Source organism: Otolemur garnettii, unplaced genomic scaffold, assembly GCF_000181295.1.
Source record: "Otolemur garnettii isolate 467f Iridium unplaced genomic scaffold, OtoGar3 scaffold00082, whole genome shotgun sequence".
In the NCBI taxonomy this organism is placed as follows: Eukaryota; Metazoa; Chordata; class Mammalia; order Primates; family Galagidae; genus Otolemur; species Otolemur garnettii.
In genome coordinates this window covers 3975692-3998846 of record NW_003852477.1, presented here as the reverse complement: position 1 = coordinate 3998846, position 23155 = coordinate 3975692, and the positions used below count along the sequence as shown (strand labels likewise).

Genomic DNA, 23155 nt, shown 5'->3' with positions numbered 1-23155 from the left:
GGACATTTCCCTGAGATGCCCAGGTCTGGGGTTCACATTCACTCTTATCCTGCTGAAGCACCTCTGACTTGGGCCTGTGAGGGCATGGGGTTGGAACTGTCATTTGATGATGGGTCCTGAGCTTGCACTGAGTAGGACAAGGCTTTGAAGAAGCCTTGAAAGCACATCTGAGCCTTTGTCAGCCCATTCTCATGACTTTTTACCAGTGTGGCACTCCTCTCCTGTTCCTCCAGAAAGTTTGCAGGAGGTAGAACCCTAGGAGGTCAACTTGGGCAAGGATTTGGAGACATCTCCTGCTTACATCTTCACCATACTGCCCATCCTTTTTATTAATTGTATTGTCTCTGCTTGGTCACTTGTATTAATGACATTTGTGCTGTTCTCTCCCTCTTCTTGGCTGAACCCTGGGCAATGGTGACATGGGCATTGTATACCTTGTTTGTTTCTTATCTGCGGGAATGCCTAAGACCTGTGAAACCCTACATCTGGCACCAGAGCAGCTGTGTCAGATGTTTTGCATCGATCCAAGACTAGAATGATCTCCTTTGGGCTGGACTTAGGAATTGGGGGACACAATGGAGACCTGCTCTAACTTCATCATACTCAGAAGAAGAAAGAGGGTACCACTAAAAAAGATGGGAATTGAAGGCCCTCAGAACTATGTGTTTCTCATGTGGAAATGGGGAAGGGGGTTCCTGTCAAAAGCTAGATAGGTGGTGGCATCTGGCTTCAGCATTACTTTGGACCACCCCTCCTTGGGGTGTGGAGAGATGCCGCAAGTTGGAAGCTGGTTCCCATTTTAGGCCATATGAGAACATCAACCACCAGGAGAACCAAGCCAATCTAAAGCAATATTTATTGTTGTACAAGCCTGTTGCAGTCCTGAGGGGATCATCTGGTGCGGGTGTGGGTAGGAAGCTGCATGGCCACAGGGGTGAACAGCAGACAGATGATGCTATGAACTGACTCTTGTCCACACTCCAGGAAGAGTAGGGTGGGAACAGGGGGTGAGGAGTGATGGCAGTAACAATATTAGTGGTGATAACAAACAACCAAGAGGATCCAGCAGTTATGATATAGAAAAGGTAGCAGTTTAAGACTCTGTGTTTTCATCTTTACTTCAGCCAGATCTGAGTTCAAATGCTGTCTCTGTGACAGGGTGAGGTACCTGCTCTCTGCGAGACTGTTTCCTAACCCATGAAATAGGCACAGTAATTCCCACTTAGCTGGGTTGATTTGAGGATTAAGGGGCCCATGAGCACATGTCTCTGAGCCTGGTTACAATAGTTGGCACACAAGTGGGCAGCTAAAGAGGGCAGCTCTTGATCCCTGATGCTTCCACAGCCCGTGGGGATGTGTATGTCTGGTGTGACTGATTCCACTTGACAGATGAAGCTTGGAGAACAGGTAGGCTTACTCGGAGACCTCAGCCATTTGCTGACAGCTGTCTCCTTACTTTTCAGAGGCCCCAGAGTTCCTCAGTCCTTGTGTAGGTCCCAGACTAACTGGAACCATTCCACTTCAGAGGGAACTACAGAGATAGCTCCCCAAACCAAAACTCCGGGCCAGGTAACTCATTTGCCTTGAGGTACTGGTAGCTAAGAGAGAACAGCATCTTCACAGAGATGCCTCAATGGAGTGTTTGATCCAAACTTGGAAGCAATGGTGAAACTTCAGGCACTGTCGGGGTGGTGGTGGCTTTCCAGTACAGGACCTTTCTGCCCTCAGATCACAGCGTTGAGGATGAGCAGTTGCTTTCCTCTGATTGGGTAGAGGAGCTACTAGGGGGCGGAGACAGGGCAAAATATGCAGATTTCTTGCCCTTGATTGGCGGAGGGGGCCCCTAGTGAAGGAGTCTGACGACTGAGTTCCACCCCACATCCTTCAGGGGAGAGCTCCCAGTTCCGATACTTGCCTAGAAACGCACCAGGCCGGTGCAAGAGCTGGGTTCTCTAGGAGTGTCCGGAGTGACCTGGGGGCTAGGGCAGCCTCCGAGCCCAGGGCTGGGGCTGGCCACGCCCGAGCAGGCCTCTGTCCCCAGGGCTGGCCGGGGTGGGTAAGAAGGGGCGGGAGGGGCTGCCTTGGGCCCCTGGGGTCCTGACGGTCAGACCAGGGAGACTTCGGCTTGGAAGCTGGAGGAGCGGCGCGCGCCGGGGCTGACGCGGGTCAGCATCGAGACCTGCGTGCTAAACGTGGCTCCATTGCTGCCTCCGGACGGGTGCTGATATTTGGGCTTCCAGCCTAGGACACCCTGCAGGTGCCAACGCCGCCACTTCCGCCGCAGCTCCGCCTGCACCTAGAAGAGGGAAGGGTGGTCGGGCCGCTGCTGTGGGGGCTCCTCCTTCGCTGATTGGGCTTCTCTTGATTTAGGCTGCTGAGCCTAATATCCTCTTTGGGAAGTCTAAATGGAGAGACCCGGATTCTACCTTGGTCAGTAGAATTGGGACTGGGTTCGACCCAAGGTCAAATCAAAGTCTTAAAGTGGGAGGAGGTGAGAGGCAGAGAGAGGATCAGAGAATGCAGTCTAGAGGGGGAAAGGGCTGCTGCCTAGGGGCCGCTGTATCTATCTTCCCTGTCCTGGCCATCCAGCTCACTTGAGTCACCCAAGTAGATTTTTGTGCATTGTAACTAGCCCTCCACAGTGACTCAACCTTCACTTGCAGCCCACACGCCCCTGTTCACTCTGTGCACAGCCATGTAACTAGGTGTTTTTCAAACTCTTAGGTGTGCACAAAACCCTCTGAAGTTTTGTTAAAACACAGATTCTAAGCCAGCAGGTCTAGGGTAGTATCAGAGATTTGAATTTTTAACACGGTCCTAGGTGACACTGGCGCTACTAGTGTGAGGATCACAGCTGGAATAGCAAGGTTTAACCTGTCTTTGCTCTGGGCCCTGGGCCTGGGAGTTGTGTTCCCTGGTCCTCGAGGTCTGAGAGAAGCTTACCTCGCCATTGAAGAAACAGTAGAGGATGGCCACCAAACAACCCTGGGGAGGAAGGGGACAAAAGAGGTGAGATAGGCCCCAAGAGCTCCCAAGCCTGCCCCAACCCCTGTGTTCCCCTGGTTAAGGAAAGGGCTGAGCACAAAGTACTGGGCCAATACTTATTACAGTGAAAAGACTGGAATCTAGTGACAAGGGACCAAGGCCCTGGGTCAATCCCTTTAAAGGCCAGAGAAGAATGTAGCTTTAAGTCAACAGTTCATACCTGGAAAGACCCCACGAGGAGCTCAAAGACGATTCTCACTTCAGGCTTAAAATTGTTGGGGAAGAAGGCAAACATGATGTAGTGTACTCCAAACAGGGGGATCAGCAGGAGTGTGGACTTGGCCAGCCTCCTGGAGACAGGGGAGGGGCAGGCTGTGGGTACGTGTGTCCATACAATAGGGCCTGGCATGAGTTGCTGGGAGCACAGAGGTGGAGGCAATGGCCAGGATGTGTCAGAACGGACTGTTAGCTCCCCTAAATATTATGCCCAAATTGGCTCCTGTAACATATCTGTGACGCCTCTGCCCTCATACCTCTGGCCCTCCTGGCCTGGAAGGAAGAGTGAGGGAGAAAGAAATCCCCTTTATTTTCACCCTTCTGGAGAGGAGAGTATAAAAGAGGTGCCAGTGAGGTTGACATCTATCAGTAGATTTCAGCTAATAGGGAAATGTTCTCAGGTAACAAAGATCTTGGTTCCCCTGTCCTGGTCTCAGTTTCCCAATCTGTATAATGGGGTAAATATAGGCTAAACATAGTCATATTACAGAAACAGGGGCCCACTATAAACTTGGGAGTTCGTTGAGGCTGTAAAGTGCAGTGCATTCATGAGAGAACAATTCCCTACTGGGAATGAGGACTTCTGGGAAGGAAGTCTTTCTAATTGGGGTGCTGATCACATATGCCTAAGGCTACTTGGGAGGCTGGTGGGTGCCCAAGGTTGTACCCAATCATCAGGAATGACCCAGGGTTAATCAGTGGAGCCTTCTGTCTTTGGCTTTTCTGCTGTGTCCACTTTTCCATGAATTGCTACCTTCTCAGAGATTGCAACCCTCTTCCTCCACCTTCCCATGAAATGCATACACTCCCAGTATGCTCCGAAGGTCCAGCTCCTCCTTCATAGCCTTGTATGCTCAGTGGGGTGGACATTCATTCCAAATGCTCACCTTCTCCCCTGGACAGGTCTCTTAGCCACCTGACCTCATAGCTGGTCTTGGCAGTAGGAGGCCATGGTTGCCTGGCTAGGAGAGGTCTGGGCATGCCGTGGTTAGGGTGAGAGAGAGTCTCTGCCTCTATCTCTCCTGCCTTGGCAGTCAGTTCAGAGAGGACTAGCCTGGGGCCTCAGTTTCCACAGCAAGCTGGCCTTGCCCACCCACCTCTCCTTCTTGGACTTGGTTCCCAAGTCATGCTAAAATCCTGAGCACTGCCCACCCCTTCTTGGCTGCAAACCTATCCCACATGCTGAAGACTGACAGATGGAGGCTTCTTTAAATTGAAGGCTTATGGGGAGGTGGAGAGTGGGAGCTCACAGCCTCTCCTTGAGGAGCCCCATCTCCAGCTCTCCCTACCCGCTCAGCCTGCTCACAGCTGTTTTCTTTCCATCTCACCCACATGGACCTGGCTACAAGCATGACCAACCTCAGATTCGAGCCCTTTCAAGCCTTCCTACGTTGGAGGAAATGAGGCCCCCCTGGGTGTAGAGGCCAGATGTGCTGCCCCTCTGCAGACTGCAGACCCCCCCGGGCCTTTCCTTCTTGAACAGGAAGCAAAGCTCTGCCTACACACCCGGCAGGAGAGAATATTGTAATACCAGGAATGTGAGTCTCAGTCTCATCAAAAAGAGTCACTGGAGTCCAGAATAGAATCCTAAATCCAGCAGCTCGTGACATTCTAGCCGGGAATCTTAGAAACACAGCTTAAACTCCCTATAGAGAAGCCAGGCCAAGAAGAACATTCTAGAACCCCAGGACTGGTAGGCCCTTGTGGGGTGCCCCAGGTTTGGCTTGTGTGCATGGCACTGATATTCAGTCTCCTGCCTTCATCCTTGGGTACGCAGACCCAACTTGTCTTCCCACAGCCTCCCTTTTCATAGCTTCATGTTTCTTTAGCTCTGTCTTGAAGCCTTGCTGCTTCCATGAAAGCCTGCCTGTTCTTCCAAGCACAGGGAACAATCCTCATGCCTTTCTAAGCATTGTGCCCACAGTGATATGCTCCCAAACCCTGAGGAGGGGGGAGTGTGTGTCATTTCCCTCACAGGGGACTGTGTGGATGAAATGAGATAATACAAAGAAAGCCCTCAGCGCATGCCTGGCATATAAACTGCAGATGCCATTAATATTCCTGGGGAATATTGAGTCCTGAATGTGGTCACCTCATTGGTATGCTGGGGGTTCCCTCAGGGCTTTCACCTGCTATGCATGTTGTACCCTTTTTCTGTGCCAGGAACATGCCCAAGATTGGGCATACAGTATGAATAAAACGTAGGTTATCTCTGTCTCCTTGAGTCCCCTGGCTTGGCAGCAGACGCACACCTGGGAAGGATGCTAGACAGTGAGTGCAGGAGAAGCGAGAATGGGCTCTGAGGGCAGCCTGGTAGGGTAAGGCTGGGGCGGGGGACTCTGGTGGGCTGAGCCAGGTCGTGGCGGAGGTGGGCAAGAACAATGTGGCTTTTGGTAACTCTGGATGTTTGGAGTAAGGGGACTTCAAGGAGATGTGAGATGGTTTGAGTACTGGGGATGGAGGTACTGCAGGGTCGGAGCACTGGGCCCCCACTCACGAGTATGGGCTGCTGCCACTCTTCCTGATCTCTGGGGGCTGCAGTTTCTGAACCAGGATTCGGATGATGCGAATAAACAGAATGAAGTTCACCTAGTGGGTGGGACCCAAGGTCAGACAGAAAGGGGAGGCTGGGGTGGCCATTTCCCTGGGCTGCTGGCCTGGCTCTTTCTACAGGATCCTGCTTCACTCCTGCCACCTTCCCTCTTCCCTGGGTCTTCCCCTTCGGGAAGATCATCCAGGGACTCTGCCACACATCCCTAAGGACTGTGCCCCCCTCTACCTGTTTACTCTAGAAGAACTGGTGGATGGGGTTGGGGGTGACACTAATTTCCTGTGTGACTTGAGTTACGTTGCCTCCCACCCTGGAGCTTAGTTTCCCATCTCTAGGTGGTGGACGCCTTACCAAGATGGAGGTGACAATAGGAGTCTTTATGATCCACCACAGTGGGGACTCGATGGTTTCCCAGCATCTAGTGAGTGTGGTGGGAGAGAGTGAGACAGGTTGTCCTCAGCAGAGGCATCAGTCCTCTCATTTGTCCCCTGTCTCTGCCTCCAAGCCCTTTAGAAACCATGGGTCCAGAGTTTTTTGCTCCCCAGGCCCTTCTTCAGCCTCCCCCTCTGGGCCAAGTGCTATGGTTTGTCTACCTCCCGAGCCTGGGTGGCGTCATCAACCCACACAGGGGATCTGTCTCAGTGATGGGAACCAGGGGAGGGGCAGGGCAACAGCTTACCCATCATCCTCAAAATGGAACTTGGCAATGGTCCACACCATGGTGAATGTGCTGGGGACCCCTGTCAGGGTCAGGGGAAGAGAGAGAGGAGGATATAGGAAGCAAGGGGAGAGGGCATGAGGGAGAGATTTAGGAGGAAAAATCAGAAAGGAGGAGGGAGAAAGAATGGGATGGATTTTCATGGCTGCCATCTATGGTTGCCTAGATTATTCACTGTGCAAAGATGTTCCACATACACCTGAGTGCTGTGTCTATAAGTGCTGCTTATAGATTAGCAGTTATCTGTGAGTTTCAGGGGCTGAAGAGGAAATGGAAGGACCTTCACAGAATTTGTCCCATAGCCCTGGGTGCGGCTGCCCGAGGGCACCTCCCTAGGCTCAGACATTTGGGGGACTTTTCTCAACCCTTGGCCAAGGTCCTTGTATACAGGCAGGACCTTCAGCCTAGCAAGATCTAAGATTGCAGGCTGGATTGGCACCTTCCCCCTAGTGAGCTTCCCAGGCCATGTTCCCTCTGTCCCCAGCCTGGGAGCCCTCCCTGGTACCATACCCCAGCCGATGACTATGTACCCCCAGAAGTACTTCCGTTCGGAGAAGAAGGAGATGGCAAGCAGTGTGTGGAGGTAGAGGCCCTCCACCAGTAGCCAGAAGAAGTTGGCCATGACACAGTAATGGAAGAAGACCACGGCTGCCTTACAGCCCACCTGCAGGGGGAGAAGCAAAGAGGAGGCTCACTGGGGCTAGAAGGGGTCCTGGACTGCTTATACCCCTTTCTGGGGTGACAAACCCAGTTATAGTACAGCCAACTTAATTTCTTTGTTATTTTGCATTATCCCCTTAAAAATGTACTCATTGGTTTTCTCATTATCCCTGATTTTAGATCTTCTGATGGGATAAGCTGGTGATTTTAATTATCTAGGCACCAGTTCATCATCTAGCCATCTTCCCATCTCTCTCTGTATATCTACCCATCTACCTGTGCAATCATCCACCCACCTACCCATTTATCCATTTATTTACCCATCAAGGCACTGGACATCCACTACCAACTACCCATCTATCCCTCTTCCATCCATGCATCTATCCCTCATCTATTCATTTTCACCCATCTATCAATCCTTACATCCATTCACCTATCTCTCCATTCATCTACCAATGTACTCAGTCAGCCATCTACCCATCCATCCATGCACCCACATATCAGTCCACTCATGCATTCATCTACCTATCCCCCCACCCACCCCTCTGTCCAATATTCCTTGCTTTATCCTTCTATCCGTCTGTCTGTTCAGCTATTCATGCATTTATTTACTTTGCTATCCACCAGTCTGCCCACTCACTCACACCCCCACTCATTCATCTTATTCCAATTAGGTTAGAAGGCAGCTGGAAGAAGTATGAGGAAAAATTCTTGCTCCAGTTTGCAAAAGTCTGCTGAATGTGCGGGGGTGTGGGCTCTGGACTAGTGAATGGAGGGAGTCCAGGTAGAAGTGTGGAGCAGAGACTGGGTCTGAGAAGAGGGTAGAGAGGGGGGAGTAGAAGTGGAGAAAAGAAAAGGGGAGGGGTGGCCATTCCTCCTGGGGGTCAGGAATGAGTAGGGCAGTTGTGGGGCTTTAGGTGACCCACAAGGCATGACTGGAAGGTCTCTAGGCCCTCTGTCCTTTCCCAGAAAGAGCCTCCCATTTCAGATCAAGCCTAGATGTCTGTGAGCCAGGTTTAAAACCACCCTCCTTCAGGAAGCCTTCTGGCTTCCACATCCCCCTGTATCCAGAACTCTGGTTCCCACCCTTCCTTCCTATACCCTTGGCTTGGAGACATCCTCAGAGACATCTTTCCCTCCCCCACCTTCCCTCCCTGTGGGTAGAAAGTCGATCCTCAGGCCATGCTTCAGTCTTTCCAGCTATAGGAGTGTTTGTTTCCCTGACCTTCCTCCTATATGCTTTGCAAGAACAACTAAGCTCTTTAGGAGGGCGGTTATCTATGCTCTCACCTTGCCTTAGAAAAGCTTTATAGAGGGCAGCACCTGTAGCTCAGCGGGTAGGGTGCTGGCCACATACACTGAGGCTGGTGGGTTCGAGCCCAGCCTGGGCCTGCTAAACAGCAATGACAACTGCAACCAAAAAAATAGCGGGGTGTTGTGGCAGGCACCTGTAGTCCCAACTACTCAGGAGGCTAAGGCAAGAGAATTGCTTAAGCCCAAGAGTTTGAGGTTGCTGTGAGTTGTGATGCCACAGCACTCTACTGAGGGTGACATAGGGAGACTCTGTCTCAAAAAAAAAAAAAAAAAGCCTTATAGAACATAGTGAATTCGGAAGACAGTCTTCAAAATTTCCTTAACAAATGCACAGGAGGCTACAAGCTGTGCAGTAGCCCCCAGATCCTGGGATGGATCCTCTGAGGAGCTCTGGGGCTGGCCATGGTAGTTCTCCTGGTTTTTTTCCTCCCCCTTGTTGAGATGCCTAAGATTCCACTATCATGGTTCCCCTCTTTGAGGAGAAGGTACTGCTGAGCCTTATATAGTGGGATCACTCACGAAGCAATAAGTCACTGACCACAAGGAATGGGTGGGAGCTAGGGCCAGCTTCAAGCTCTCAGTCTTAGCTCAGGGGCACTCAGCAAGGGGCCCTTAGCTCAGAATCACCTGGACCCTTAGTGACTAGAGATCAGCATCCTTAGATGCTTCCTCAACTTTCCTTCCCAAGGAAGGCCCAGAAATGGCCTAATATCAGGGGCTGGACAGAAGAGGAGGACTGCAGATGTGTGAACCCACTCCTGATGGCAAGGAGAAGTCTGGGGCACAGTGTGGAGGGTGGCATGGTGAGCAGAGCCTTGGGTATATAGATGGCAGAGAGCAGAGTCAGAAGGCCTTGGACTCCTTGCACGGGGAAACTGAAGAAGTTCCCCAAGGCCACAGAGGAAGTTAGCAGCTGGGGTGGGACAGAGGTCTGGGCTGTGGCCATGAAGTGTCCCATTTCCATCTGCTTTTCTCATTGGCAGGAGCCGGTCTAGGAGCTCTCAGATGGCTGAGCAACATCTGCTGTAGCTGGGAAGGGAGTGAGATTTGAGAGGCTGCCATGTGGGACTAGATGGGGGTTTGTCCATCTTGGATTGAGAGAGAAAGAGTGGGGTAGGGGAGGGAAGAGAGAGAGGACAGGCAGGAGGAAAAGAGGAGATTTAGGTGATTAAAGATGAAGGTGAGACTGGGGAAGGTGGGCCAGAGCAGAGGTCCTTACCAAACCCTCAGAGCACTGGTCCAATACGCTGCTGTTGTCGAGGGCCAAGTCTTTGATGAAGACAGAGGCAGCTCTCAAGATGAAGGATATGAAGAGGTTCAAGTGGATGTAGTTCCGGGTGCAGCGGAGCTTCCTGCATGGTATGGGCAGATCTGGGAGGCTGAAGGGCCTTATACCTCCAACTCAGTCCACATTAGCCTATGTTCTCAGCAAGTGGGTACTGGGGAGCAGAGTGCAGGCCCTATCTTGAAGGGGACCCCATCCTGAACTGTGGGCTGTGCCCAGGTACCCCATCCTCCTGTGCAGCTGAGCCTCTAAGTGCCTCCACCTTAAGTTTGGCCCTGCTCCAGAAACCTCATTTCAGGGTGCAGGCCCTGCCTTCTGGTCCCTATCCCCAGGCACAGGGTCATCCTATGGGGACCAGGCTGCAACAGATAGAATACCTTGTCCACCTGCTATCTCTATCGGAGGCTGGGCTGGCAGGGGGGCTTGGGCAAGGATTGCATCCTATCCAGGGCTGCGAGGGTGACAGTAGAGGGGACAGGACACACCTGGGCCAGTCTAGGTCTCACCATGGGAGTGACACTTGCAGGTCTGTTTGAGCCCCATTGCTTGGGCCGGACCTCACCTGAACAGGCTCAGTATAGCTGTGGCAACTAGAAGGGTAGCAAGGGACAGGCTGTAGCCAATAGTGTAGCCGGTCTTCACAGAACTGTAGAACATTATCTGTTGCTGCTGGAGGAAGATGAGGAAGGATTTGGAGTAAGAGTTTGAGAGGTGACCCAGGGGTTATTGGCAGGAGTGCCCTGCCTTGGCAGCTAAGGAGGCTAAGGCCTGGGGCTCCCAAGAGCAGCTGAGGGGCACCCTTCAATCCCCTGACCCCAAACACTCCAGTTTCCAGGGAAAAGGATAGGACTGCCTCTCAGGGTGGGGAGGGGCTGCATTTACTTTTTCCTTCCTGATTCACCAGGGATAAGTCAATAGAGAAAAGAGTAAAGACCTCATACATTTTATTTATTCATTTGTTCCTTCTTCAGCTCTGTGCTCGATACCACTTCTGTGCCAGCTCTGGGCTCAGCACCCTAGAGGACCCCCACATGAGGCCCTCTCTCTGGACGCACACAGGGAATGCGGAATGTTACAGACACTGGACCTAATTTCCCATTTTGGGCTCTCAGGGGCTGGGGTCAGCAAGATGAGGGCAAAGTGGCCTTTCTAGGGGAACAAAGCTGGGCCCCAAAGGCTTCTTGCTTGGTCCCTCTCCTGATGCCCTCCACATGGACACAGGGAGAGAGCAATTGTCACTGGGAAGCCCCTCCTTCTCTTCCACCTCTCATACCCTCCCTGAGCACAAGCAAGTGATTAGGAGGGATTTAGGGGAATTAGGGGATAAGGCCTCAGTGGGCTTCAAAGGCTCTAAGAAGTTGCTGCCCCCTTAGGAGGAATGAAAGCCCTGTCTGGGAAGGGTGGCTGAGGGTGAGGCAGATGTCATCACAGACAGACACATATGTGTTTATACCTCAAAGCAGTGCGGTATGGAGCTAGGGACTCCTAGCTGAGGCCCCCAATTCTACTCCAGCCTCCCCATCAATATCCCTACTTGGCTCCCCATGCTCCTGCAGAGAACACCTGTGCTTTATCTGCTGAGGGACTGAGGACAACAGGCCCTGTTCCTGTCCCTGTCCCCGTCCCCAACTGGCTTTTGGGTATCCAAGGCTGGCTCCTTCTAGGACATGTACCTCAGCTTCTAGATGTGACAGGGTGATGGTATCTGCCTGCTAGGCCACCTCCAGGGCTGAAGGCAAGCCTCCTGCAAGGCAGTGGGGGGCCCAGCCTGGGGCTGCTGCTTCAGCTTGTGCTGCCCTGGGGACCACCTCCTGTGCATCATCCTAGGGAAAGCCTGCTCCCACTCCCTGCCAGGGCAGCCGTGGGATGAGTCCCCAGAAAGGAGGCAGCTGAAGGAGAGAGACCCCACCAGGCTTGGGTCCCACACAGGCAGCAGCATTCTGTGGGCAAGGGTGAAATGCACCTGGGTAGGGGTTGGGTAGGGATGCGCTGAGGCCCACCTCATGTAAACTCGACGAGTTCTCATCTGGGCCACAGGCGGTGGAGTAAGAGCTGGGCTCCAGGGGCGTCCAGCCTTCATCAGTACAGTTGCGGCTCACCTTGCGGTCTGGGTGGAGGGCTGGGACAGGGAGGAGGAAGGCTAAGGCCAGGAGTAGCCACAGGGGACTGGCTGTCTCTATGGTTGGCACAGGGCAGAGAACTTAGCCCTACTCCCCTCAAGCCTGGTGCTGTCAGGCTCCAGATGCCTGGACCCAGACACTCAGGGCACCATAGGGGCACCTGGGGCAGGGAGAAGCCCCTGCAGAGATGCTGAGGGCCCTACTGCAGATACCAGCATAGGAAGAGACATTCCTGGGCTCAGTCCTACTACCCCTGTCATGGTCTGAACCAGACCCCAGGGACAACATAAATTCTAATCCTGTCACAGGCTCTGCCTGGATCCTTGTCACAGAATGATCCCCAACCCTTGCCATGAGCTGAATGCTGACCCCTGTTGCAGGACCACAGCTGAGGTTGGGGCACATGCCTGCCTGGGGCCTTTGAGGCTGGGCTTGCCTCCCATAACTGGTGGAGCTCAGATGTGCAGCTGGGAAGGCACCAGAGGTGTGGGTGTAGGGTGGGGGTGGGAGGACACCTGGTAAGGGTGAGATCTGAAATCCTTGTACATGGAGAAGCAGGGAGTTTGTAGCAGGGGCACCTGCCTGGGCAAAGTGTGTGAGCAGGGGATCAAGCAGCACTGCAGTGCAGGAGTTTGGGGTAAGAGCAAGTCGAGGCTGGGGCGGTGGAGCAGCTGCACTCTCCTCTATTCCTTGGAAGCTCAAGGCTGCAGCAAAGGGACAGGACCACTTAAGGGGGCATGTGAAGTGAGGTACCACTGAGGCTCACCACAATCTCCAGCCCTGGGAAGGTGTCCTCTCCCCTGAGAGAGAGAAGGGTTGAATAGGCAAGAGGTGAGACAGAGAAGAATCCCCCCCTTAGTACTCATTCATCACCAGCACCATCACCACCACCATCACTGTCAGCAACACCACTATCATCAGCTTCATCGTGACAATTTCTGAGAACTTTTCACATGTCAGAGAACTTTAGACACATCCTACTTAATTGCCTCAACCATCCAACAAAGAATGTCTGTTCATTTCACAGTTGAGAAGTAGAGATCCCAAGAGGTGGGTCTCCTTGCCCTGGGCTACACAGAGTGGACAGGGTAGAGTTGGTCGGGACTCTTGAGTCTTCCCAGGTAAGTGTGGCACTAGCCTGCACTGAGATGACCTGGGGATTTATTTCAGAGTCCAGGGGCAGAGGTGGAGGAGGGGTCAAATTGTCCTGTGAGTGGTCACAGGGCGCATGTGTTTGATATTCCCAAGCTTTGCTGCATGCTGGGAATATACCAGATGATTCCATATTCACTGTTTCTGTAAACCTCCTGGCAACCCTTTGAAAGCAGTCTTTCACTTTATTTTATGGATGAGGACCTGAGGGCTGGCTGGGGCTACAGGAGGGGCAAAAAAGCAGCCCAGGGATGGGTCTATTTCTATTGAATGGCCCAGGGAAGGCAGGAAGGTCTTTGCTGAGGAAGTGGCATTGGCCTAGGCCAGTTTCTTGCCTTGGCAGCCCCTTTTCTGCCCTGAGTTCCAACCACACTGCTGCAAGAGGCTCCTGGGAGAGGTGAAAGGTCTTCAACAGCCCTCACCCAGCCCACTCAACTTCCTGATGTTGCAGCCTGAGGTGGGCCTGGCTTGGAGGCTTCAGTCCAGCTCCTCTTCAAACTGCAGGTGTGGCCCCAGCCTTGGTTCTGAGGAGCTCACCATAGGCTCTAAGGCCATGGCTCCCACCCAGGATCTGATTCTTTTGGGGACTTACCCTCACCAGGCTTAGATGGGTAGAAAAGAGGAATAAGGCCCAAATCACTCAGCCTTGAAGGTGGGCCTCTAAAGCTCTGGGCTTCCTACTCACCAGAGAGACCAGGGCTTTATGAGACCAAGCCCAGGAACAAGGAGCTCCTGGTATCATGAATTGTGCTAGCAGTGCCAGGTGACTCATCAGCAACTACACAATCTACATGGCAGCTTCACGTTTGTGTATGTGTGTGTAGTGGTGTTAAGGTGTTATGGTGAGGGATCAGGAGTTCCACTAAAAGCTGGGGATCCCAAGGCTAAGAGAAGCTAGGTGACTTGTTCTTGGTCACATAGCAAGGACGTAGCAGGCCAGGGTCTCCAGACCTTTCTAGGCTCCCAGCAATGGCCAAAAGGGCATTCTGTCCCCTGGAGTCCTGGCTACCATCACTGGTGGGGCAGGGGAGGGGATAATGGGTCATCTTTAGGGCTAAATGGCCTCTTTGAATAGCTCTCAGACTGTGCTCAGGTGGCAAAGTGATCTTCTCTCAAGCAGATCTCAAAGGCAGTCACCATGGTATCCTGAGAAGCAGCCAGGCTGGGAACTGGTAAGCCCTGTGTCTGTGGAGGGAGATATGGAGTGCAGGAGGGAGGTGACCAGGGACTTTAACCCTGTACCAGAAGGATACCTCCATTCTCCCAGCCTCCTTCCACTCACGTGTTTCAAAGAACAGTCACAGCCCTTGCTCCTCCCTGGGGTTCTACATCTTCTGAGAAGTATCACTCAATACTAGAGCCAGAAATTGGGGGATGGATGATTTTCTCCCCACTTCCTTCCCCTGTTCCCCATCTGTGACTAGTTCTGTCTCAGCCTCTCTTCCCTTAACACCACCACCATTTTTTCTCCCTTGTGTTTTTATTTGTTTCTTTTTGAGTCAAAGTCTTCCTCTGTTATGCTGGGTAGAGTACAGTGGCATCATCGTAGCTCACTGCAGCCTCAAACTCCTGCACTTTAATGATCCTCCTATCTCAGCGTCCCAAGTAATAATACTCAGGTATTAATACTGAGTAGTAATACTCAGGTTTGTGTCTATTTTTAGAAGACATAAGGTCTCACTCTTGCTCAGGCTTGTCTCAAACTCTGAGCTTAAGCAATCCAGTTACCCTATCCCTCCAGAGTGCTGTGCCAGGATAACAGGTGCGAGCCACTACGCCTGACCATATCTCCTCTGTATTAGATAGAAGCCTCTGGATGGTCCTGTTTTTCTACCCACGCCCCAACCAGCTTTCCACCCTAAAACAGCTGGGAGGATTGTTCTAGCACCCAGACCTGACCACCAAGCTCTCCTGCTGAAATTCCTCCTGTGTGCCCCATCCCAGCCAGCAAGGGCAAACTTCTTGCCCTTGGTACCAAGATGTCCTTGTTTGTGACATTATGACATGTAGGTGGTGGAGAGAGGTGTCCCATAGACTCCACAGACACGGTGATCAGAGGTGTCTACTGAGTTTTCTCAACCAAAATAGCCATTCCATTTTTTATTCTAAAAAAAGTCTCTTTATACACTCTTCACTGCAGGTATGAGTAATAGAAAAAAAAAAGTCCGTTTAACTATTTGACGGTAAAGACCCCACAGATGGAAGATATGCAGACTATATGTTAAAGAAGGAAGCCGCCATGAATTCTTTGGTGCCTTCACCAGCAATCCCTTGCCACCTCCTCCAGCTGTTTTATGCAGCAGGGTACATGGCTTCGTCCTAACCCCTCACGATTTTTATCCTCTATTAGCTTTCTTCAGCTTTCCCTGTAGAAGCAGGTCTCTTCCTTGGGGAATATTCCTCCCCTAGTCCTGTATCCACAGATGTGGGAGTTGGGGTGGGGAACATCCTACCCTACACTCACAAACTTATCTCTTTGGAATTTAAGGTCAGTGGTTCACACCTTCTTCATCTAGTTGCCCAGGAAAGCACCTTTTTGTCTCTACATATTCAACCCCTAATCAGTCTCCTATTTCTCTCCACCATTTTCAAAGACTGGGTCCATCATGTATAGCTGTGCATGTTCACTACACAAGGACATCTGGCTGATGGGCATGGGGGCTAAAATTGACTTTACATTCAGCTACCACTGTATGGGCTCTAGTGAGAGGTGATTCCACCTGAGTGAGGAGGGACTGACTTTTCTTGTCTGCACAAAAGCACCATATGGACCCCATTGTTGCTGGCAGCCTCAGGGTTAGCCAGACAGTGGGCTGGAGTCCAGGTTCTCAAGTGAAGGCGCTGCCTTGACACATTCCAGCAGGGACAGAAGGAAGAACTGTAGGGAGGAATGCAATTAGCCTGAGTATGAGGGAGGAAGGCAATTAGCAGGTGCTTCCAGAGATCTAAGAGAAGGCTGGCTTCCAGGCTCTGCTGATGGTTTGCACTGTGTGGCTGCTGGAGGAACTCCCCTCTGACCTGCCCAGGCACTGGGTGCCCCTGGAGGAGAGCTGCCAGGTGGGTGCTGGCCTGGTCAGGCCCAGGGCTCTGTCTGCTCCCAGCCTCCTCAGGGGGGATTTAGGGTCTGTTCTTCAACACTGAGGTTACAGTACCAAGCACTAGGGGCAAAACTGGCCCACCCCAAAGAGACTATTTGTTCCACCTCCCACCCCCACTTTATACACAGAGAGACTGGAGTTCAGGGACAAAAGATCAGCTGGAGTGAGAGATGCCTGAGTCTTTTGGCTAATCCTCTGAATCCTTATCTAGGGCCTACTCCTGGTGGATCCTCCCCACCCCGACCTGCTCCTTCCTCAGTACTTCCACCCAGTCCTGATCCTCCCTCAATCTTCTCCACCCCAGTCCTGGTCCTCCCTCAGTCTTGCCCACCAAGTCCTGATCCTCCCTCAATCCTCCCTTCCCAGTCCTAGTCCTCCCTCAGTCCTGCCCACCCAGTCCTGATTCTACCTCAATCCTCCCCTCCAGTCCTGGTCCTCTCTCAGTACTTCCCACCCAGTTCTGATCCTCCCTCAATCCTCCCTTCCCAGTCCTGATAGTTCCTCAGTACTTCCCACCCAGTTCTGATCCCCCTTCAATCCTCCCCTCCCAGTCCTGATCCTCCCTTAGTCCTCCCCTCCCAGTCCTGGTCCTCCCTCAGTACTTCCCACCTAGTCCAGAGCTTCCCTTAGTCCTCCCCACCTAGTCCTGATCCTCCCTCAATACTCCCCTCCCAGTCCTGGTCCTCTCCCAGTACTTCCCACCTAGTCCTGAGCCTCCCTTAGTCCTCCCCACCCCAACCCGCTCCTCCTTTAGTTCTCCCAACCCAGTCTAGCTATTCCCCATCTTGCTCAGCTCATTAAACCTAGACCTGGGAAGGGGGCACAGTTGATTCCTCCTTCCCCTTTGCTAGTCTTCCTGCCCTTCATAGACAAATCCACACTTTTCTCCTCCACCATGCTCTGTGCCAGAATCCAAACTATCATCATTACTTACTTGACTTGCAATTGGGTTTCCCATTTATACTCCTAGAATCCTTCCTTCTCATAGAAACTAGAACTGTCAGTTAAAAACCTAAATTGGACTGTGCCAGTCCTCTGCTTAAAACCTGCCAGTGGCTTCTCACTGGACTTAGGAGAAAACCCCACATCCTCACCTCAGTTCCAAAGGTCCTGTGTGGCCTGGCCCCTGGCCCTCATCTCTTCCCTCCCCTATGCTTGTTCCGTGGACTATTGATTCTCTCTCTTGATTTTCTTCCCACCTACCATCTCTGCCTGGTGCTTCCTTTTCACCTCCAGGTCTTTAGACAGCACGAGAGTTGTCTGTTACCTTCTGAGAGGGGCTGTTCATGAATACCAGCCTTTTGTCTCTCCTACCCTCCTTTTTCTCTCTCCCGGCACTTGTTATTTATGACATTTGTTTGTTTGCTTACTATCTCTCCAATTAGAACATTAGCTCTGAAAGGGCAGCCCAGGGGGCCTGTTTTACCACTATGTCCAGCCCCATGCCTGGCATTCCAGTGGGTGCTTTATTCACTGCGGGAAAGAATGACCCAATATCTGTTGCCTCTTTAAGGACAAGCAGCAAGAAAGCCCACTTCCTGGAGGAGCTCCTCCTTTTGTATGTGAACATTCATTTAAGCAGAACGTGAAGGGGTGTGCAAGCAAAGCCGCGCAGCGGTTTCACCAAGCTGGAGAGGTCACTGGCTCCTGGCAGCAAAAGACTGAATCATGACCAGCCCAAGACAATAGGAACATGGGAAGCATAATTTAGTCAGGTGCTTGTCAGTCAATCAGTTATCATTTGTTGAGCAAATATTTGGTGAGCTTTTCCCACATGCTTATCTTTATGTGAAGAGCTAATCAAATCCCAGGAGTCCTTCAAAGACCCAGCGCCATTGCCTTTTCTGCCAGGAAGCCCTCAGCATGCTGTAGCCCCTGTAGCCACTTTCCTCTGCCTTCCCTCTTCCTGGGTCCCCGCCCCCGCTGGGCTCACTCACAGCACTGAAGCTTCCCCCCTCCCTTCAAACCAGGGCTCTTACCTTCAAAGGGGAAGAGGAGCTTGAAGATGGAGGGACAAGCCAAGACGACCACCTGGTCCTGAGGAGTGGCTGGCCAGCAGGTAACGTTGTCCCACATCTTGCTGCAGCCTGAGGGGTGAAGGCAGAAAACACATTGGTCAGCATGGTCCCCAGATGCCTCCAGCCCTGTGGCCGGAACCCACAAACACCCACTCTCTTCCTCCTGCTATGAGTCTCTTACCTCAGACTGAGGTTTGGGGGGGCACGGCCCTGCCCAGACTAGACAGGGCCCATCTGATAAGGAGGCAGGGAAAGGAGGCATGACTATAGCTCGCTGGTCCTCAGTGAGGGATGGGGCGCACTGTGGGCGTGTTTTGAACACTGGTCGGGGGCCTCATCTGGCGATGCCAGGCAGGCAACCCAGCTGGTCCGGAACCATGAAGAATTGTCTCATGTTCCGTGGGGCCTTGTGTAGCCCCTGTGCATCTTATAGATAAAAAGCTCATAAGGACCACGGCCTAGACTCTTACTCCATTTTATGTGTAAACACAAGGTATTCATTGCCCATGTTTAACAGAAATGCAACTTTGTTGTGTTTGGAACCTTACTAAAAGTTGTTTAGTGTTTTGGAAAATCATGTTACCTACCTACAGCAGTGCTGTTCGTGATATGTGAGTTACTGATACAACCACTTCCACTTATCAGTCTGCATTTATAGATCTCAGATTTCTGGAGCTTATATTTAAGTACAACCTATAAATAGAAATTTCTAGGTACAACCTAAAACTACATCTTCTTTTAATGCAATCATGCCTGAACATGAGCACGGTATTTGATTATAAATTTCAGTCCTTGCCTTTTGTTCCTTCACATTATAGCTAGAACATTATTTTCTATAAAAGTGATAGTAAAGGAGGCATTAGAAAATGTCGTAAAAAAGATATGTTGGGTACAATGGAGTGACGAGTATATTGATTGGGGTATAGCTAGTTCTTGAGCAACATAGGTGCTCAGCAACACTGGGCAGCAAAACTCAGATCCCAAACGGGGATGGTGAAGGGGTTGTCAGAGAGTGAGATCAGAGAAAACTGTGTGTGGCGGGCCTTGTTCTCTGCTGGGTAGCCATCAGCCCTGCAAAGCCTGGCAGTGATGGGGTGCAGGGTGGGGCCAAGGGTCTGCTTTAATAGGCAGATGCAAATGCCACACTTTGGTCTATTTAGGAGCTGAGAACTCCTGGAGCACAAAGACTACTCTGGACCTCCTCCCTTGAGGGAGGCTTAATTGTCTCTTTGCAATCCTGCCAGTTCTAAGATTTGCTCAGGAAACCCAACCCCTGAGCCAAAGTCAACGCCTGCTGGGCCCAACCCAGCCCAGCCCAAGTCCGAAGGTTCAGAAGTTCCCAAGAGAAGGGTCCAGGCAGAGGAGGTGGAAGGATGTCCTCACTTAGGGAAGAGCCTGGGGACTCTGAGTGATAGAGTGGGCTGGCAGCAGGAAGGGGTACCTGCTGGGACTGTGGCAGTCTGGTGACACCTGTAGCTAAAGGCTGAGGAAACCTGCATCTCCTTAGGGCCTGGCTAGAGAGTACTGCTTCCCTTCCTCATGACCCCAACCATCCCCACCCCTGCCTGTCCTGAGGGCTCCTGTGGGCTTGTTCTGGCTGCCAGTCCATCTTCTATTCTGTGCCAGCCTCTCTGGAGGCCACGTAGGGGCCCCCCAGACCAGTCAAATCTTGCTCATGGTTCAAGACCTTCGTAATAACGTCAGCAAACACTTACATAGCCTGTGCATGTGCCTGGAACTATTCTAACCTCTTTAAATTAATGATATACTTAACTCTTCCATTTCACAGATGAGGAAACTGAGGCACAGAGTGGTTAGGCAACTATCCCAAAGTCCCATCTCTGGTGAGTGGTGCAACCTATTCACAGGTTTCCTCTCCTGGTCAGAAGGGCTCGATGTCATTTCTCTGGGAATTTTGCTGCTACTGGACTTTGTTTACCCTTCTCTGACAGTGCCGGGCACACCCTGTTTTGTAGGCCAGCTATTGTGTCTGGGTTCCTGCCAGATGGCGGGCTTTCTGAGTCTCCAGCTGCCAGCACAGGTTGGAGAGTAGATTCAGGGCTGGGCCTCTGGCCCTGAGCTCTTCTTTACCAGGGGTGGGACAGAACAGAGAGAGACCAGCCTTGCCCTTGGGAGGCCACACTTGACCTCAAGGAATCTCAGCATAACCAAGACAGGGCTGTGAACTGGTGCTACATCAGTGAGCAGGGCAGGGCAGCCACAGAAGGGAGCCGCAGCCACAGAAGGGAGCCACAGCCACCTAGGGAATGTTGTCAGGGAAGCTTCCTAAGGAGGCAGGACAAGGCTGCTTTGCTTAGGCAGCAGGGTCAGGCAACAGCAGTGGAGGGGGTGACAGTCATGAAAATATTTGGTACCTGGAATGGGCTTTTGTCCTGGCTGGGCTCTGGGAATATTTTGTGTGTGCTCACTGCAGGGAGGCCCCACAGACCTCATCACACATCACCAGGCCCATAGAGACAAAGGGTCCCTACACTGTGTGTTCCTATCAGGGGCTGTGACCCTAAAAGGAAAGCCCAACCCCAAGCTGGGGGTGAGGGATGGTGAGGCAATATCGAGGGGCCTTTGCTGACTCATTTCAAGACTTGGGTTCACAGACGCACGCTGACATCCATGCTGACACACATGCAGACACGCTGGATGTACACTTCCCTGGATGTGGACAGACACAAGTAAAAGGGACCCAGAGACACACAACATGCAGAGCCGTAGATGCATGTCTGGGTATACCACCAACACGCATACTACTAAACACACTTCCAAACAGATACAACACACCGGGCAGACACGTCTAGGCATGTGCAGGCTTAAAAACACACACTCCTGACTTGCAGAAACACTCAAAGTCAGATACAGAATTACAGACCCTAGAGGCACAGACAGCGTCCTAGACAGATGTAGGCCTGGAGTACACAGCTCGTTGTTCAGGAGCACACACAGATCCCACACAGGGTCACAGGCAGACCACAGTCCCTGACCATGCCTGCCCTCCTCTGGATCCTAGACTGCTGGTGACAGAGTGTTGGCACCCAACAGGCATGCTGTGCCAGCAATGACCTCATCAGAATCACGAGGTGGCCTGCCCCAGGGCCTGGGAGGTGATGCAGAGAGGCCTAGAGTCTGGGGTCTGGGCCTCTATGGGCTGCCCATAATCCAGCTGTTGGGGCCTTCTGGAGGCCTGTCTGTGGCCTGGGCCTGTCTCCCTGCCCTGGTGGGGTAGGCTGGGGCACATAGGTAGTGTCAGGTACAGCCACCCCTTGACCCAGGCTTCAGCCCCTCCCCCCCCAGGAAACAGGGGCTCATCCTGCCTTGAGACCCAGGGCAGGTGGCTGAGAGCTGGGTACCTGGGCTAAGGTTAAGAATGGGGAGTTGGGGGGGAGTCATATGCCTGTTGGCCTCAGAAGGGGGACAAGGGAGCCCAGGAGCTGGGAAGACATAAAGATGCTCCCTGCTCCTGAGCAAGGCTGTTCCACCACTAAGTTCAGCCTCAGGGTGGGGGAGTGACTCAGGATGGAGGCCCAGAGCAGGCACAGCTACAGCCACCTCACTGTCTCTGGCCTGAGGTGCCAGTCCTCCCAATCCCTTGCATGGGCCTTGAACCTGGCACCCACCCCCCCGTTCCTGTGGGCAGTCTGCCTAGGTGCCTTCTACCTTCCCAGGCTCTCTGTCTCTCCAGACCTGCCCACCCCTCCAAATCTGGCTTAAGCGGGATCTTTCTGAGGAATTCCTCCCATTCTCACCCTGGGCTGCTCTGAGCCATGTGGGGCTGGTGGCGCTGATACCTGGTCTGGGGAGCAGCCACCACCCTCACACTGCCAGGCTGAAGCTCTCATGGACCCTTGAGGGAGTAGTGGCTCCCCATGTGCTCAGCTTCTGAGGCTGACCTTGATTTATCTAAGTGGCGGGATAAAGTGCTGATGGTTCCTCTAGCTTGCTAAGGGTGGGTTGGGAAGGGAAGGCCAGTGTGCCCACCTATGTATGCCTAGGGGCCTGTATGTGTGTGGGGGTGGGTGGGGGGAGCTCACCATCAGTCCTCTGGGTGTCCTGATGGCAGAGCCTAGGGTTGAGAGGAAGAAGCTGGGAACCAACCTAACCCCAGAGAGTATTCCAGACCTGTCTGGACTGGGCTGGTTCCTTTTCTTTTTCTAAACTGCCAAGATGACTTCAAGCTTCTAAGTCTCTATGGGGTTCACACACTGTGACTGAATGTGCCCTGTTCTTCCTTTGAGATGCTAACACAGTACAGTACAAGGGTCTAATGCAGGAGAGTGGGGTTCTAGGGCCAGTTCACCTCACCCCAGCCCCACTTTGGGCTGGGCAGGCAGTTCCTGGAACTTGCCTACTCTCAGTGTCCCTGGACCCCCACCACACAGCATCCTGGGTGGGATGGCAGTCATGGGCATCATCTCCATTTTTCCTGAGCAGTAGGCATCCCCAAAGGCAGAGTTGGCTCCATGTACTTTCCAGAACCTCAATTTAGTCTGTCCTCTTCAGCTGCTGCCAGAGCTCCCAGACCTGAGCTGGGTGATGGGGACATGGAGGCCAGTCAGCCCCTTCCTTCTTCCATCTGGCACCTCCAGGCCCTCCTCACTGGCCAGTAGTTCCATGATGTGATCCCCGCCTGGGGTCCCCATCCAACAAATGTGGAGTGAATGTGACTTGAGCGGGGGCTCGTGAAGTGAGGAAACACGGGCCCGCGCGGCCTCACCTGCGGTCTCGTTCTCCAACTGGGCCTCCTCCAGGCACTGCCTGCGCTGCTGCTCAATCGTCCGCCGCAAGTCACACTCCTGGCGCAGAATGGCTGCCCTGCTGCCCTGGGGGAAAGAAACAGGGAGGGGCTTCATCAGCCTTGGCCACGGGCTCAGGAGTGGGGGGCTCTGGGCCCAGTCACTGCTGAAACGGCTCTTGCTCTGGTGGGGATCCAAGTTTGGCTGAACTCTAATCCCAACCCCAGACTGCA

General features: G+C 52.6%; 1 protein-coding gene across 4 annotated transcripts in view; it reads right to left on the bottom strand.

The window, feature by feature from the left end:
• Positions 1 to 838: 838 nt before the first annotated feature.
• The window catches only part of VIPR1 (vasoactive intestinal peptide receptor 1), a 32856-nt gene continuing 10539 nt past the window's right edge, over positions 839 to 23155 (bottom strand). For 2 of the 4 annotated variants that reach the window (XM_012808061.2, XM_023515940.1), the window contains exons 2-13: positions 22904 to 23009; positions 18139 to 18246; positions 11790 to 11908; positions 10352 to 10458; positions 9724 to 9856; positions 7041 to 7194; positions 6492 to 6552; positions 6164 to 6230; positions 5759 to 5850; positions 3206 to 3335; positions 2944 to 2985; positions 839 to 2296 (exon numbers count right to left, since the gene is read on the bottom strand). In XM_012808061.2, the coding sequence (XP_012663515.1) occupies positions 2105 to 2296; positions 2944 to 2985; positions 3206 to 3335; positions 5759 to 5850; positions 6164 to 6230; positions 6492 to 6552; positions 7041 to 7194; positions 9724 to 9856; positions 10352 to 10458; positions 11790 to 11908; positions 18139 to 18246; positions 22904 to 23009 (1311 nt within the window). In that variant the 3' untranslated portion in view covers positions 839 to 2104. Of the gene's footprint in view, positions 2297 to 2943; positions 2986 to 3205; positions 3336 to 5758; positions 5851 to 6163; positions 6231 to 6491; positions 6553 to 7040; positions 7195 to 9723; positions 9857 to 10351; positions 10459 to 11789; positions 11909 to 18138; positions 18248 to 22903; positions 23010 to 23155 lie in introns of those variants that run through there. The other 2 variants (XM_023515938.1, XM_023515939.1) reach the window with 2 other exon arrangements.